The sequence below is a fragment of the Ctenopharyngodon idella genome, chromosome 18 (assembly GCF_019924925.1).
Source record: "Ctenopharyngodon idella isolate HZGC_01 chromosome 18, HZGC01, whole genome shotgun sequence".
Lineage (NCBI taxonomy): Eukaryota > Metazoa > Chordata > Actinopteri > Cypriniformes > Xenocyprididae > Ctenopharyngodon > Ctenopharyngodon idella.
This window is the reverse complement of record NC_067237.1, coordinates 17,765,774-17,780,949: the sequence shown is the minus strand read 5'-3', so window position 1 is coordinate 17,780,949 and position 15,176 is coordinate 17,765,774. Positions and strand designations below refer to the sequence as shown.

At 37.5% G+C, this 15,176-nt stretch overlaps 1 protein-coding gene across 15 annotated transcripts in view; it reads right to left on the bottom strand.

Annotated features, from left to right (window-relative positions):
• The window catches only part of plekha7a (pleckstrin homology domain containing, family A member 7a), a 99,631-nt gene that overhangs the window by 3,833 nt on the left and 80,622 nt on the right, over positions 1–15,176 (bottom strand). For 8 of the 15 annotated variants that reach the window (XM_051869914.1, XM_051869915.1, XM_051869916.1 and 5 more), the window contains 12 exons: positions 12,372–12,425; positions 12,040–12,123; positions 8,615–8,683; positions 6,833–6,913; positions 6,588–6,737; positions 5,627–5,728; positions 4,958–5,066; positions 4,700–4,863; positions 4,439–4,624; positions 3,363–3,459; positions 3,146–3,231; positions 2,114–2,332 (listed from right to left, as the gene is read on the bottom strand). In XM_051869914.1, the coding sequence (XP_051725874.1) occupies positions 2,114–2,332; positions 3,146–3,231; positions 3,363–3,459; positions 4,439–4,624; positions 4,700–4,863; positions 4,958–5,066; positions 5,627–5,728; positions 6,588–6,737; positions 6,833–6,913; positions 8,615–8,683; positions 12,040–12,123; positions 12,372–12,425 (1,401 nt within the window). The remainder of the gene's footprint in view (positions 1–2,113; positions 2,333–3,145; positions 3,232–3,362; positions 3,460–4,438; positions 4,625–4,699; positions 4,864–4,957; positions 5,067–5,626; positions 5,729–6,587; positions 6,738–6,832; positions 6,914–8,614; positions 8,684–12,039; positions 12,124–12,371; positions 12,426–15,176) is intronic. The other 7 variants (XM_051869917.1, XM_051869918.1, XM_051869924.1 and 4 more) reach the window with 2 other exon arrangements.

Genomic DNA, 15,176 nt, shown 5'->3' with positions numbered 1-15,176 from the left:
TAATGAAGCCAAGTTAGGGTTAGTAACTTGAAGTTTAGGGTTAGTAACACCTCTCGTTGGCAGCTGTTAGTTAAAAAAACATTAAACATTACCATGATTTATAGAGAAGTGAGTGAACTTTTTAAATGTTCATTGAGTGAGCCAAACTGAAATTAGTGTTAGTTGATTGAAACGATATTTTCCTTAAGATAACTCAAACTAAACTGTTGAATGTATGTATAACTGCTGTAGTATGAAAATCATTAGCCATTTATTTCTCATTGTCAGACATATGGCTGACAGCAGTTATAAATGAATGATAAATGTTTTTTCATAAATAACATCTGAATAGTGTCAATTGTCCCATGAATCACAACAATAGGGCAGTGGGCAGTGTGACTCACGAAAATACGTGAGCCGAGTATTGCAGTGGTTCTCAATTGAATTAAGTGCTTGATTGGAAATTATTTTCCCGAATTCAGTTGGGAAATACGATTGAATGCAAAAATGCGACTGAAGTAATCAATCATTAATTGAAAAGTCAGAGCAAGCAAGCAACAAAAATACCTTTGAATGCAGCATGATTTAAAAAAGACAAAGGTGATTTTGAGCAAAGAAAACCCAAATATCAGTCAGCTCCTGCTGATTACTCTGATTGCAATAAATTGAAAGGTGGTTAAGTATTTGATTGGGCCAAACACTCTTTTTGACCCACCGAATAATGCTTGCTAATCAAGACACAATGGTCCTAGTTGTTGCTTTTTTCAACCATTAGCAATTAGCAAACAAAGAAATTGACTAAATGAGTGCAAGCTCAGAAATGTTATTTATGGGCAATAGAGTTCAACAGTCGGATTCCAGAAGTAAAACTCCCATTCATTTTCTCCATAGGGGAATTGATTTTTTAACAATAACTAATAATCTGTTAAAGACAAACCTACTGTTAGCTATGAGGTTGATAATCAATTGTATATGCTTTTGTCGAAGCCATCAGCCCAGGTTATTTCAATGTATTTTTTAACTAATCATGTTTAACGGCAGAATTCATGGTGCAAAACTACATTACCCATGATTGTGCAAAGAAATCTCCATCATTCAGAGGATTGTAATAAGCAAATTGTGCCAAAAATTGGCCAAATGACGTAATTAAATTGTCCCTTTGCGCTTAAACTCCTTATAAAAATATATATAAAATTATAAATAAATATATATAATTTGATTGTCATTTGCAATGCTTCATGGGATTGTAGTTCTTTCCCTTATTAAAGCCTTGGTAAAGTATCTTTGTGTTTTTGTCAGATTTTGTTGTTGTTTTTGCTTCAAATCAAAGTTTGTAATGTGGTGATTCACTTCGCAGCTACTTGGTTTGGTCCATGGCTTATAACTCTTTAACGTAGACGGTTTAAAAATGAATGGGAAAAATACTTCCGGAACCAAAGCCGCTTAAAAAGTGGGAGAAAAACTGGTTGCACTCCATAGTTTAATTTGAAATCATTCTCAGAGTGTTTCAGCTGAAGCTGGATGTTGTGACACTGATGTTCAGGTTAGAATGAAGAGGCACTTCACTGATTTATTCTTCTATAGGAGATGAGGATTAAGAATAATTGCACACAGAAATACCTTCATAGCATACCCAGTTAATTACCAACAATAATTAATTTGTTGTTAATACGAGGCAGCAGGGTCAGTAATTCCCACCGTATTATGTTCATACAAAATATAGCTTTACAAATTATATCAGAAAATATATTTAGATTATTTAATAAATAATTTAGTGAATTAACATTTGAGAAAACGGGCATAAAAATGTTCTAAAATCCATTGTGAGAGATCAGAAAGGCAGTCAGGGAAAGTGTTATCTTTTTCTCTTCACGTTCGAATATTCACAAGTCTGTGCAGGAGAAGCCAGGAGTCCACTGCAGGACTGTAATCACTCCATGTGTCTGTCCACATTCTGGCCAATCCCTAAACACACCCTCAGCACGGCCCCGTCCCACCCACGGCTTGTTAATGTAAAGCTGTGCTTTGTTCATGGGGTAAAACGTGTGTTAGCATGTTAGCTTTGTGTTTTGTGGCCTTATGGGGGAGGGCCATAGCGAGGGTCCCTGTGTTTATTGGGTAGGGAGTAACGTACGGATCCTGGGTCAGAGCTGACAGGTCGAGTGGAGGCGCGGGAGCCGACGGGCTGTCGCTCACCCTGACTCAAGTTACGTTTGCGCTCACGCACTAAAGCTCTCTGGTGCCTTTTCATTCTCTCCAGCTGCTCCTCCACACTCATCCTCCCTCTCTGCGGCTGCTGATCCGGCTGAGACTCTCCCGAGCACAGACGCTCCAAGGCACTCTTTGGTCTCTCCTACAGGAGACAGGAAAGAAGAGTGAACATATTTTGATGCCTGAATAATTCTAGCTCTGGCCTTTTCAAAGGTGTGTGTGTGTGTGTGTGTGTGTGTATATATATATATATATATATATTAGTGCTGTCAATCGATTAAAAAAATAACTAATTAATTGCACATTTTTCTGTAATTAATCGCACCTAACATTAAAGTTCTGAAGATATTTTTATATTGTAATAATTTCATATTTAATCTCCAAATTAATGTAGAAACAACATAAAGACAGTATATTTTAAATATTTGAATAAAGTTATCAAACACTTCACAGTCTTTAATATGAATATGAAAGTGAAACTGCATAAATTATAAATTAAATATAGATTAATCCTTCTTAAAGCTACAAAAGTCTCTTTGCCTTTTGTTCTTTGATTAACATTAATAACAGACATCACAACAGCAGGTTTATTATGCTGCTGTCACTTTAAGACCTGACTCTAATCATGACGCGGATGTGATACACATCTGATGTCCTCAACTTTTTATGGTCATTTAAGACTTTATTTAACTCATTTAAGACTGTGCTTATGAGGATACTTGACAAAGCCGGCATTTTGGCATACTTTTGTGTGTTTTTGTCTGTTTAAGCGCAAAAGAGAACCCAATATGGCCAGCGCGACAGTACAGATTTGAGTTCTTTTTTGCATCTTATCGTGCTTGAATGGTTTAAAAGCACTTGAATGAAGCGAATATTTGCGTTTATATATATATATAAGTGAATAAATAAATAAATAAATAGAAGTGTGTTGTTTTTATAGAAATCTGTTGCTCACCATTGTGGATAACACTGAATCTCCTCTCCTCTGTGAGCAGAAGGCCACACCGTACTGGTTTATTCTGGACGAGGAGCCTGACAGACCTAAGTGATCACAAAAACTAATTATTTTCAAGTACACTAGCATTAAAATTGGTTAAATGCCATTTTACCCCTATAAACATGATGTGTCTTGGAGATAACCCGTATGATCAACAGCTGTAATAATATTTCACCTCTTCTTTGGAGAGTCAGGTAGCCTGGGTCCACCTGATCTGTTCCTTGTCCACTTCCAGGAAGTTCTGGTTCACTCAGGTAGGACCGCAGTTCCACCTATAGCCCAAACATTTTATTTCATCCGAAATGTCGAGCAATCAATCACAACACAAAGACTAAAGTGTTATGGTCACATAGATGCTAGGTGTATAAGGTAAGTATAAGGTAATTCAACTATTCAATAAATATTTAGTACAGTCATGAAACTCTAGAGGGCGCAGGCTGATTAAAAAAGGTTAAATCAGAACCAATCATTCCATTACCGCATGACACATGCTGACTGGCCTCTGCTGATCCTGTAGCCAATGAGATTGCTTGCTCAACATTTAAATAGTCTGGTTTATCGTTTGCTGTGAGCTAGTCTTGCAGCGCTATCAGAGTTCCTCTGAAACCCTCCACCTCCCCAGCTCCACCTGCCTAGATCTGCTGTGGGATTTGATTTATGTCTATTTATGCAGCAGCAGCATATCTTACATGCTCACAGCAGTGTGTCTGTGTATCTATTAGCAGTCGCAAGTCCATACTTGCTCAACAGCAGCAGCAGCAGCGTAGCAGATCTAGTCCACTTAAACAAAATACATCAACTAAAACTATTCAAAGAGTTGTTATGATTGAACTACATTTTATTCTTTTTTTGTACATGTGGGGTTCAGTAAGACGAATGACAATCAGTGTTATTTTAGTAATATTTATATACTATTATAGTTAGTATTTATTAATATTTTGAATAAAACTTTTTTATATTTTAGTTTAAAATTTAGCAATTTTTTGTCATTTTATTATTATTATTTTTTAAAAATATTAGCTTAGCTTTAATTTATTTTTATTTCAGTTTTTGTATTAGTAAGTTTAGTTGTTGCTAATGCAACATTTCTAATTTTCCTTTATATTTTTCAAGGTTAAGTTTCTCATCTAATATTTGTATTTTACAGAAAATGACTATTAATAGTTTAAGTAAACAACAATAACACTGATGACAATAAACTTATAATAAACTTAAATAACAATGAACTTCACAAGGGTGAGTACAAATTACCCTGCAATCCCCGTTAATGTAGCTGCTTTCCCGGTCACGTTTCCTCTCATCAGACTGTCTCTTGAGGCCACGCACAGAAGTGTGTCTGATGACCGATGTTTCTTTAGGTAGGGGAGGGACAACAGGAGGTGTGTCCTCATCATAGTAAAGAGGCAAAGGCGGTCTGGGTGGAGCGTCATCCTCTTCCTGAAAACCAATACTACGCACTTTAGCAAGGGCCTTTTGTAACTTACAGAACAGTACCAGTACAGTCTCACATACCCATTTTGGCACAGGATGAGGATGCTGAAGAAATTCATTGTCCAGGGGCAGTGATAACGGACTGGAGGTAAGACTGCGTTGGGGTGACCGCACCTCAGCTGCAGATGGGGTCATGCACCGAGAAGGCACTGCTGACTCTGTCACTGAAGGCACAAGTTTTCTCTCTAGACACAAACATGCATAAGCACACAAGTAAGAGTCATATACCGATGTTCTAGTATATTAAAAAGAAGTTCTGTAGTATGTTTATTAACTTACCTGGGTTCTTCACTGAGTCTATGGTGATTTTGAAGGTTTCTTTGGTGGAGCTGAGTCCAGTCATCACATCCTCTATCCTCCAGAGCTCCCTCCTCAACTGATTCTTCTCCTGGGAACACAAACAAACACACACATTCAATCTTATTTCTTCATATCTTATTTACATTCTAGCCAGGGTTATCATTAAGTAAAACCATAAAAAATTTAAAATTAAAATAAATATTAACTGAAATAAATATATTAAAAAAACAGCTTTTATTTCAGCTATCTGCCAAGGCTAATTTTTTATTTTTTTTTCGTTTAGTTTAGGTTAAAGTACTAAAATAACTAAAACTAAAAAAACTTATAAAGAACTATATAGACATTTTAAAACAAAAACTAATGAAAATGACTAAAACTTTAACCTAAAATTAAAATGAAAACAGAAAATCTAAAAATAAAATCTATTTAAATATTAATAAACTATAATAGCATATCAATGATACTAAAATAACACTGAATCTGGCTAAAGCTGACTTCATATGTTAGCAAATGTGCCTTTTTATATTAAAATACTAATTAAACAATTCTAATAAGACAGCTAATCAAATGTATGAGAGAACAACATGATAGCAAAATATGTCAGCAAAAAAAAGAGGATTAAGAAATGGAGAGAAAAACAAAAAAGACCTGAGGTGATGTGCAGAGGTTCATCTGGGTCTGCAGGACGTCCCTCAGCTGTTCAACTGACTGCTCCAGTTTGCTGTAGTCGTCCCACGCTCTCTCCATCTCCTGAACAATACAAATACATCAAAGCTTTTTCTATACCAGCAAAACATTTATTGCGAATAAATTTATACATTAACCGGCTATTTTGATGTCTGGTGTGAGAGTGGCAGAGTTTAGTCGTCACAACGAGTGAGAAAAGTTGACATGAAGCAGCTAAATCTCCAACCTCCAGAGAATCACCCGTTTTAAACAAACACCGAACAGAGGAGAGTCTGCTGGCAAAAAGAGAACGAGACAGAGCTCGTAATAAAACAAGAATCAACATTGGCTTGGCTTTTCGGAAATGGTGAGAACTGAGGGATTCGAAATGTTGTAAAAGCGACGTAGAGATGGCGTTTTTATTACTCAACAGGTGAATAAGGTATTTTATTGAACAGATAAATTACCATATGTAGCTCTCTAACAGAGTTCATTGTAAAGCATTACTTATTGTGAAGGGTCGTTTCATTATGGTTGTTGTAGTGCTGTGCTGGAATTTATTTTCAAGCAAGTACCGTGTCTATTAATGGGTAAAGCTACAGTAACGTCTTCAGCTAGTCAGCTTGAGATCCTTTCCATCTAAACTGGTTATATTTCTTACATCTAGTAGTGCATGTTTTATAAGCAGTAGGATAACCATATTCATTTGCATAGCCAGCAGAGCCGAAGCACAACCAAAACAATGTTCTTCTGCAAAAAATTTTGTTTTTTAACCACTAGGGGGACAAAAGTTACATAGTGTACCATTAACATACAGAACACTACAAACACTGAAATTGTTTTTCTAAAATCTTCATGTCCTGTAATCATGAATGTATTAATTTCAGATAAATATGAATTAATGGAGATAGGAAGCACTGTAGGTCTACTGTATTATACTTGCCGTTGACACTCTAGAAATGTCTGCTCGAATATGCACCAGGTCCTCTTGAAGGAGTCGCTGCTGGTAGGCGATCTTCTCAGTGTGAGCTGGCTGATCCTTGTACTGCTCCATCTGCTGGTGAGACACATCCAGAACAGACTCAAGCTTGTCCTAGAAAAAAGAGCAACATATATTAATATTGACATATCTATAATAACAAGACTAAAGTAAAAACGATGTACTTTTCTTTAGAAATTTTGCCTCACCTTATCATCCTTAAGGCCACTGAGTCTGAACTCAAGCTCTTGCAGTATTTTGTCTTGTTCACAGAGTCGACTCAGTGTCACCTGCAGTAGGAAACAGAGCTTTATGGACCAGTTCAGACCAGGAAAAATAGCTAAATAATGCAAAACGTCTCAGGGTTACGTCTGTAACCCTGGTTCCCCGAATAGGGAACGAGACACTGCGTCGATACGCATTGGGATCACCTCTGCGTATCGACGCAGCGTCAATGTTCCCATGAAAGGGAACGTCTCGGGTTATGTCTGTAACCCTGGTTCCCTGAATAGGGAACGAGACGCTGCATTGATATGCAGAGGTGATCCCAATGCGTATCGATGCAGCGTCGATGTTCCCATGAAAGGGAACCATGTTATTTTGTGCATAGCAACACAGGATAGCAGATAATTAATTCTTTCCCAGCCACTGATGGAATTTTCCGTCATTTATGACGCAACGCTTCCCCACCATTGACGGAATTTTCCAAGTGTGGGTGTCTGCAGGTCAGAGTAATTGTAATTGGTCATATCGAAAAGTAGGGGCGTGCCGAAAGGTCTTTACAATTGGTCGTGAAAGCTGCCTGTTAAGTGTGTTAACAGTAGGGTTAGGGGTTAGTTTCTATTGTAGCATTGTATACCTTTTGCCACGCCCCTATATTTTTCGGCATGCCCATTACTCCGACCTGCAGCTATCGCTGTCTCGAATTTTCCAGCAATCCATGTTTTCAGTGTTATACGGTAGGAGGTGCTATTACACATCTTCTGAAAGAATACAGAATCTCCAAATCCAATAACAAGCGAATAAGAAGCAGAAACAAGAGATAGAAGCATTGCTTACGCACTTGTCAAACATTCAACAGCATATAAATCAAAACTGCCTAACAATACTGAATGAAAAGTCGAACCCACAAAGAGGTACAGGACTGTGAAGCTTTAAGGGTGTTGATGGACTCGATCTATTCAATCTATGTTATGATCATTGTTCTGAATCTGATCCGGATGTAGTCCTTGACAAAAACTGAATATTTTTCATCTTTTTGCTCAAAATGTTGCTTTTTGATGAAACTTACTTACATTCAAGTGTTCATTCAAGTATTCGTACAACAAGTTTTGTGAAAATGATCAAAAATGCTGGCACTGGCTGGCAACTTTTTAAAAAGAAAATGCTGGCAGGGAAAGAGTTAAAGGATTAGTTCACTTCAGAATTAAAATTTCCTGATAATTTACTCCCATGTCATCCAAGATGTTTATGTCTTTCTTTCTTCAGTCAAAAAGAAATTAAGGTTTCTGAGGAAAACATTTCAGGATTTTTCTCCATATAGGTCCAAATGTCAGTTTCAGTGCAGCTTCAATGTGCTCTACACGATCTTAGACGAGGAATAAGGGCCTTATCTAGCGAAACGATCAGTCATTTTCTATAAAAAAAATAATAATAAAAAAAAAAATCTCTGTGATGCGCCACGCATTACGCATTATTATTTTTTTTTAGAAAATGGCCGATCATTTCGCTAGATAAGACCCTTATATCGTCTGGGATCGTGTAGAGCCCTTTGAAGCTGCACTGAAACTGACATTTGGACCTTCAACCTGTTGTACGCCGGTGAAGTCCACTATATGGAGAAAAATCCTGGAATGTTTTCCTCAAGAAACGAAATTTCTTTTTTGACTGAAGAAAGAAAGACATAAACATCTTGGATGACATGGGGGAGAGTAAATTATCAGAAAATTTTAATTCTGAAGTGAAGGCACTGATTTGTCCTCTATACTCACATCTATGTCACTTTCCGCCACCTTCACTGGCTTTGCCGGCCGTCCTTTCAGAGTCTCTGTCCCACTCACCTATTGGACAATTCACAGAAAAGCCTCCTTGTGTTAGTGCTCCACAAACAGAAACACGTCTATTCAACACAAGCGAAGCAAGACCAACACTGTACAATGGACACGGTATCGAAAGTCACAGTGAGAAGCTTTGATAGAGTATTCTTCTTTTCTAATGCACACATGTACGTTTAAGAGCTGAAGCTTTCTGGAAGCACAATGGCAGGATGGTGTCTCACGATCTTCATGCCGACAGAACACAGCTGTGGGACATAAATGCAATGTCTAAAATAAAACCTCCACAGAAAATGCTGCATGGTAAACTCATAAAAGAAACCCAAGCTCTGGACAACGATGAACTGGACAGTGCTGGGGTGTAACTTACTAAAAACAGAAATGCTACAACTTCAATACATTTTTCAGTAGTGCGAAAATAGCTTAGCAGTTTTCAAAACAGTGCTTTTTTTCCCCTCTTATTTTGCACAGTCTTACAACCAAGTGAGTCAAACTTGAATATTTCTCTCTATAAATAACTCAAGTAATTTGGACGGTTCTTTTAATCAAAATAGATCAAAAACCGACTCAGAGATGCACATATAAGTTGTAGTGATATCTGATTATTTTTAGCAATATTTAGTTATCAGTATAATATATATTTAGTAATTAATATTTTGTTAATATCACTGATTGTTTTGTAGATTCATTTACACTACAGTTTAAAAGTGTGGGGTCAGTAAGATTTTTTGATGTTTTAGAACAAAGGCTGCATGTATTTGATCAAAAATACAGTAATATTGTGAAATATTATTACAATTTAAGATAACTGTTTTCTATTTGAATAGTTTTTTTAATTTTAATTTATTCCTGTGATCAAAGCTGTATTTTCAGCATCATTACTCCAGTCTTCAGTGTCACATGATCCTTCAGAAATCATTCTAATATGCTGATTTGCCGCTCAAGAAAACAGTTGTGCTGCTTAATATTTTTGTGAAAACCGTGATCATTTTTTCAGGATTCTTTGATGTATAGATATTATGTCACTTTTGATCAATTTAATGCATCCTAGCTGAATAAAATAATTCATTTTTAAAAACTCTTACTAACCCCCAAACTTTTGAACGGTAGTGTATAAAAATTACATTGTTGTTTAATTTGATTAGTTTATATTAATTTTGATGCTGTTAGACTACTAGATATTCTTACAGATTTTGTTGCCAAAAGAATTTTAACTAAATAATATTATCTGATAATTTGCCCTGAAAATTGGCCCCTTCAATGTAGTTATCTACGTTTTATTAGTAGCTTGTAATGAAGCTAGTAAGTCTTCTAAAGTATAGTTTCAAGAAGTATGAAGAAGAAGCTTCTCAATGCTGATAATGAAGGCCATAAGGGACGTTTCAGAGGAATGATCTACTGCTACAACCAACCCAGGCTCATTGAAAAACGTGCCTCTAACCACATTTAGCAGAACTCCAAAAACACACCTGGACATTCACTGCAGTTTCCAGCTGAAACTAACACTAGTGGCGGTAAAACACCAACAACTTTTATTCCTTTTCACACAAAATATTGATTAATAATGACTTATTTTCACATGGTTCCTTGCACAGTACTATGTTGTGACCTCAAATATAATGCATGATTTGTAAAATAATACATTTTGATGTTTCTATCACATAACCAGCTCCAAATGTTTGTCTTTTTGAAATAGTAAACTTGCTCTGAATCTCACCTGGTACAGCATTGCACTAGTGAAACGTGTAGAAGCAGCTAAAATGGCATGGTTGCTTTAGCAAATGTGTTTTTATTTCACATTTACTTTTGTTAAAGGGGACCTATTATGCCTCTTTTAACAAGATGTAATATAAGGGTACGTTTACACGACAACGATATGCTTAAAACGGAGACGTTTTTCCTTTGAGTGTTCCGCGTACAGACGACACCGTTGTCAAAACGACCCCCATTCATACGAATCCGTGAAAATGACTAAAAACGCTGTATTCTGCTGGCAGGCCATTAGATGGCGATGAAACACTATAGACTGAACATGTAATGCGCATGTGCACGACATCATCGTTTTCACAGATACGCGTTTTTGTTGTTTACACGGAGACCGTTTTCAAAAACTTGCACTTTGAAACCCGCTTTCAAAAGTTTGCGTTTTCAGGCCACCAAAATGCAGTTTTAGTGTAAATGAACGGCCAAAACGCATTAAAAGTTTTCTGTTTTTAGTTGAAAATAGTGTTGTGTAAGTCTCTGGTGTCCCCAGAATGCGTCTGTGAAGTTTCAGCTCAAAATTCCCCACAGGTCATTTATTATAACTTGTCAAATTTGGCCCTATTTGGGTGTGAGCAAAAACACGCCGTTTTTGTGTGTGTCCCTTTAAATACAAATGAGCTGCTTCTCTCAGCCCCCTTTCCAGAAGAGGGCGGAGCTTTAACAGCTCACACTTCGGTTGCTCAACAACAACAAAGCTGGAGAATCTCACGCAGCCAAAATGAGGATTGTCAGTAACGGTGTTCAGCCTTACATTGGTCAAACCAGAGTCGGACACTGATGGAGAGATTCAGGAAGAAGTTACAACTTTTAGAATGAAACTGGACATTTCTGAATGGTTAGTGGATAAATTTATGTAGTTGCTGTGGAGTTGATTCAACTCATCCACTAGCATGTGCCGTCATGTTAATCTTTTGTGCAAATCCAGCATTGAATTGACCCTCGTTTGTGAAGCAGTCTGGCGTAAAATGGCGGCATGGCAACAACACTCTACTACAACAACTCTTCCTCTTCTCTAAAGCAGCCCAACATGGCCTCACCCCCTTTGTTGCGTGTTCTCGAGGGCAGGGTTTATGTACATTTTGTGGTTTGTGATGTCACCAACCTGAGAAGAAGCTCATTATAGGGACACCAGCCATTTGTTGTAGTCCTTAAAAAGTGATTTCTGTAAAAGAAAATATCTCCCTTCGCATTGAACTTTGAGCGTGAAACTCGCAAGCAGCGACATAATATAATTTCGCAGAAATTATGCCATGTTTTTTCACTGAGCCTGGGTTGGCTACAACATACAGAATATCTGGAAAGCTACAAATAAGATGGATCCTATGAGATAAATAGTTTGATTAAGAAAGAAACAGAATGAACTGGAGAATCAGCTGGCTAAATGTGGGTCATTCCCTGCACATGCGCTGAGCTAGCCCGTCCCATCCAGACCTGCCGTCTCATCAACCCAATCAAGCACACATACCCACAGCACAACATCTCTCTCACAAAAGGCAGGAAGGATAGGCGTGCAGGTGCCAGGCCTGCGCCAACACAAAGCTATGTGCACCGTGTAAAGCAATGGGAATGCAGACACTCTGGATGCTGACAGTGCTTACGTTCCAGAGTGGTCTCAAACCCCCCGCAGTGCAGGTTTGTAACACACTGTGAACCATGAGGATCAATGGCTCTAAACTTTTCATCTGTGGCAAACGGAGATAGACAGTTATAGTCAAAGGAGGACCTTCGACTGGATCATTACTATTATCATTAACATTCTGAGAGTGTGTAATTCCTGATTATGCCAGTTAACCATTAACATGCTAAATATAAACAAATTCTTGATTCCTCGCCCCTAAGTGAGGTTTCTGTGCTGTGTTAGTGTTTTAGTACAGAAGGCTTTAGATGAAGGTAAGACAGGAATAGAGAGACAGAGAAGGAGAGGTCCCACCTTCAGATCTAAATAGTCCAGGTCCTTCTTCAAGTGCATGTATGTGTCATCAGCCTGTGTAGAAGGAGAAACAATTTCAATTGACACTCTTCAACTCTTCAATAAACACAAATCAGTTGTGTTATCTATTCATTAGGCTATTTAATCAAACACTGCACTAGCATTAAAGCAATAGCTGGCTATGCACCTGATACACAAGCTTTGGGACATACTGCTCACTACTGTCTTGATACCACAGATCCCCGTTTGCATATTGTTTGCATTTCCATGCAAATGATAGTTATATACACTACCGTTCAAAAGTTTGTGGTTGGTAAGATTTTTTTTTTAAAATGTTTTTGAAAGCATAAGTCTCTTTATTTGATCAAAAATACAGCAAAAACAGTAATATTGTGAAATATTATTACAATTTAAAATAACTCTTCTATTTGAAGATATTTTAAAATGTAATTTATTTCTGTGATGGCAGCGCTGAATTTTCAGCATCATTACCTCAGTCTTTAGTGTCACATGATCCTTCAGAAATCATTCTAATATGCTGATTTGCTGCTCAAGAAACACTTATTATTATTATTATAAATGTTGAAAACAGTTGTGCGACTTAATATTTTTGTTTAAACCGTGATACATTTTTTTTTAGGATTCTTCAATCAATATAAATTTCTAAAGAACAGAATTTATTTGAAATAGAAATATTTTGTAACATTAAACATGTCTTTACTCTCACTTTGTAATTAATTTCTTTTTAAAAAACTGTACTAACCACAATTTTGAACAGCAGTGTAAATTTACTTGAGAAGCAAAATTGGGTAAGATAAGAAGAGAATACACTGTATATTTCATAGGAATTAAATCTTGAATTAAACTTTTTTTTTTTCAATTTCTTTGGCAGTAAATAGTTTTTATTTTAAGCATAAACCTAAAAAGATCTAGAAAAATAAGTCTTAATATATTATGCAATTTTGCTTCTTGGGTAAATTAGTTTTTTTAGGGATGTTTATATATATACATATACACAGTATCTCACAGAAGTGAGTACAACCCTCACATTTTTGTAAATATTTTATTTTATCTTTTCATGTGACAACACTGAAGAAATGCCACTTTGCTACAATGTAAAGTAGTGAGTGTACAACTTGTATAACACTGTAAATTTGCTGTCCCCTCAAAATAACTCAACACACAGCCATTGATGTCTAAACCGCTGGCCACAAAAGTGAGTACACCCCTAAGTGAAAATGTCCAAATTGGGCCCAAAGTGTCAATATTTTGTGTGGCCACCATTATTTTCCAGCACTGCCTTAACCCTCTTGGGCATGGAGTTCACCAGAGATGTTAGAGACCTTGCGCTCCTCCACCTTCCATTTGAGGATGCCCCACAGATGCACAATAGGGTTTAGATACCCTCAGCTTCTCTAGCAAGGTAGTGGTCGTCTTGGAGGTGTGTTTGGGGTCGTTATCATGTTGGAACACTGCACTGTGGCCCAGTCTCTGAAGGGGAGGGGATCATGCTCTGCTCATTCATGGTTCCCTCAATGAACTGTAGCTCCCCAGTGCCGGCAGCACTCATTCAGCCCCAGAATATCCCACCGCCATGCTTGACTGTAGGCAAGACACACTTGTCTTTGTACTCCTCATCTGGTTGCCGCCACACACGCTTGACACCATCTGAACCAAATAAGTTTATCTTGGTCTCATCAGACCACAGGACATGGTTCCAGTAATCAATGTCCTTAGTCTGCTTGTCTTCAGCAAACTGTTTGCGGGCTTTCTTGTGCATCATCTTTAGAAGAGGCTTCCTTCTGGGATGACAGCCATGCAGACCAATTTAATGCAGTGTGTGGCGTATGGTCTGAGCACTGACAGGCTGACCCCCCACCCCTTCAACATCTGAAGCAATGCTGGCAGCACTCATATGTCTATTTCACAAACACAACCTCTGGATATGACGCTGAGCACGTGCACTCAACTTCTTTGGTCGACCATGGCAAGGCCTGTTCTGAGTGGAACCTGTCCTGTTAAACCGCTGTATGGTCTTGGCCACCGTGCTGCAGCTCAGTTTCAGGGTCTTGGCAATCTTCTTATAGCCTACGCCATCTTTATGTAGAGCAACAATTCTTTTTTTCAGATCCTCAGAGAGTTCTTTGCCATGAGGTGCCATGTTGAACTTCCAGTGACCAGTATGAGAGAGTGAGAGCGATAACACCAAATTTAACACACCTGCTCCCCATTCACACCTGAGACCTTGTAACACTAACGAGTCACATGACACCGGGGACAGAAAATGGCTAATTGGGCCCAATTTGGACATTTTTACTTAGGGGTGTACTCACTTTTGTGGCCAGCGGTTTAGACATTAATAGCTGTGTGTTGAGTTATTTTGAGGGGACAGCAAATTTACACTGTTATACAAGCTGTACACTCACTACTTTACATTGTAGCAAAGTGTCATTTCTTCAGTGTTGTCACATGAAAAGATATAATAAAATATTTACCAACATTTGAGGGGTGTACTCACTTCTGTGAGATACTGTATATATATATATATAGGAAAACAAGACAAAAGTGCAGATTAAGAAAATGATTTTGGCACATTGACATTAGGTTCTTGATTCATTGAATAACCAAGGTAATATAGAATAAATATAGAAATAAAGAACAGTGGTTCCCAAACTGGGTTACATGAACCCCTGGGGGTATTTGAGGTGACAGAGGGGGTACACTAACAAAATGTTGAGTTTTGCTGTTCTACAACCCACCTTAAAATAACATTAAAACTGAGCATGTATTTGAAACAGGCAAAAT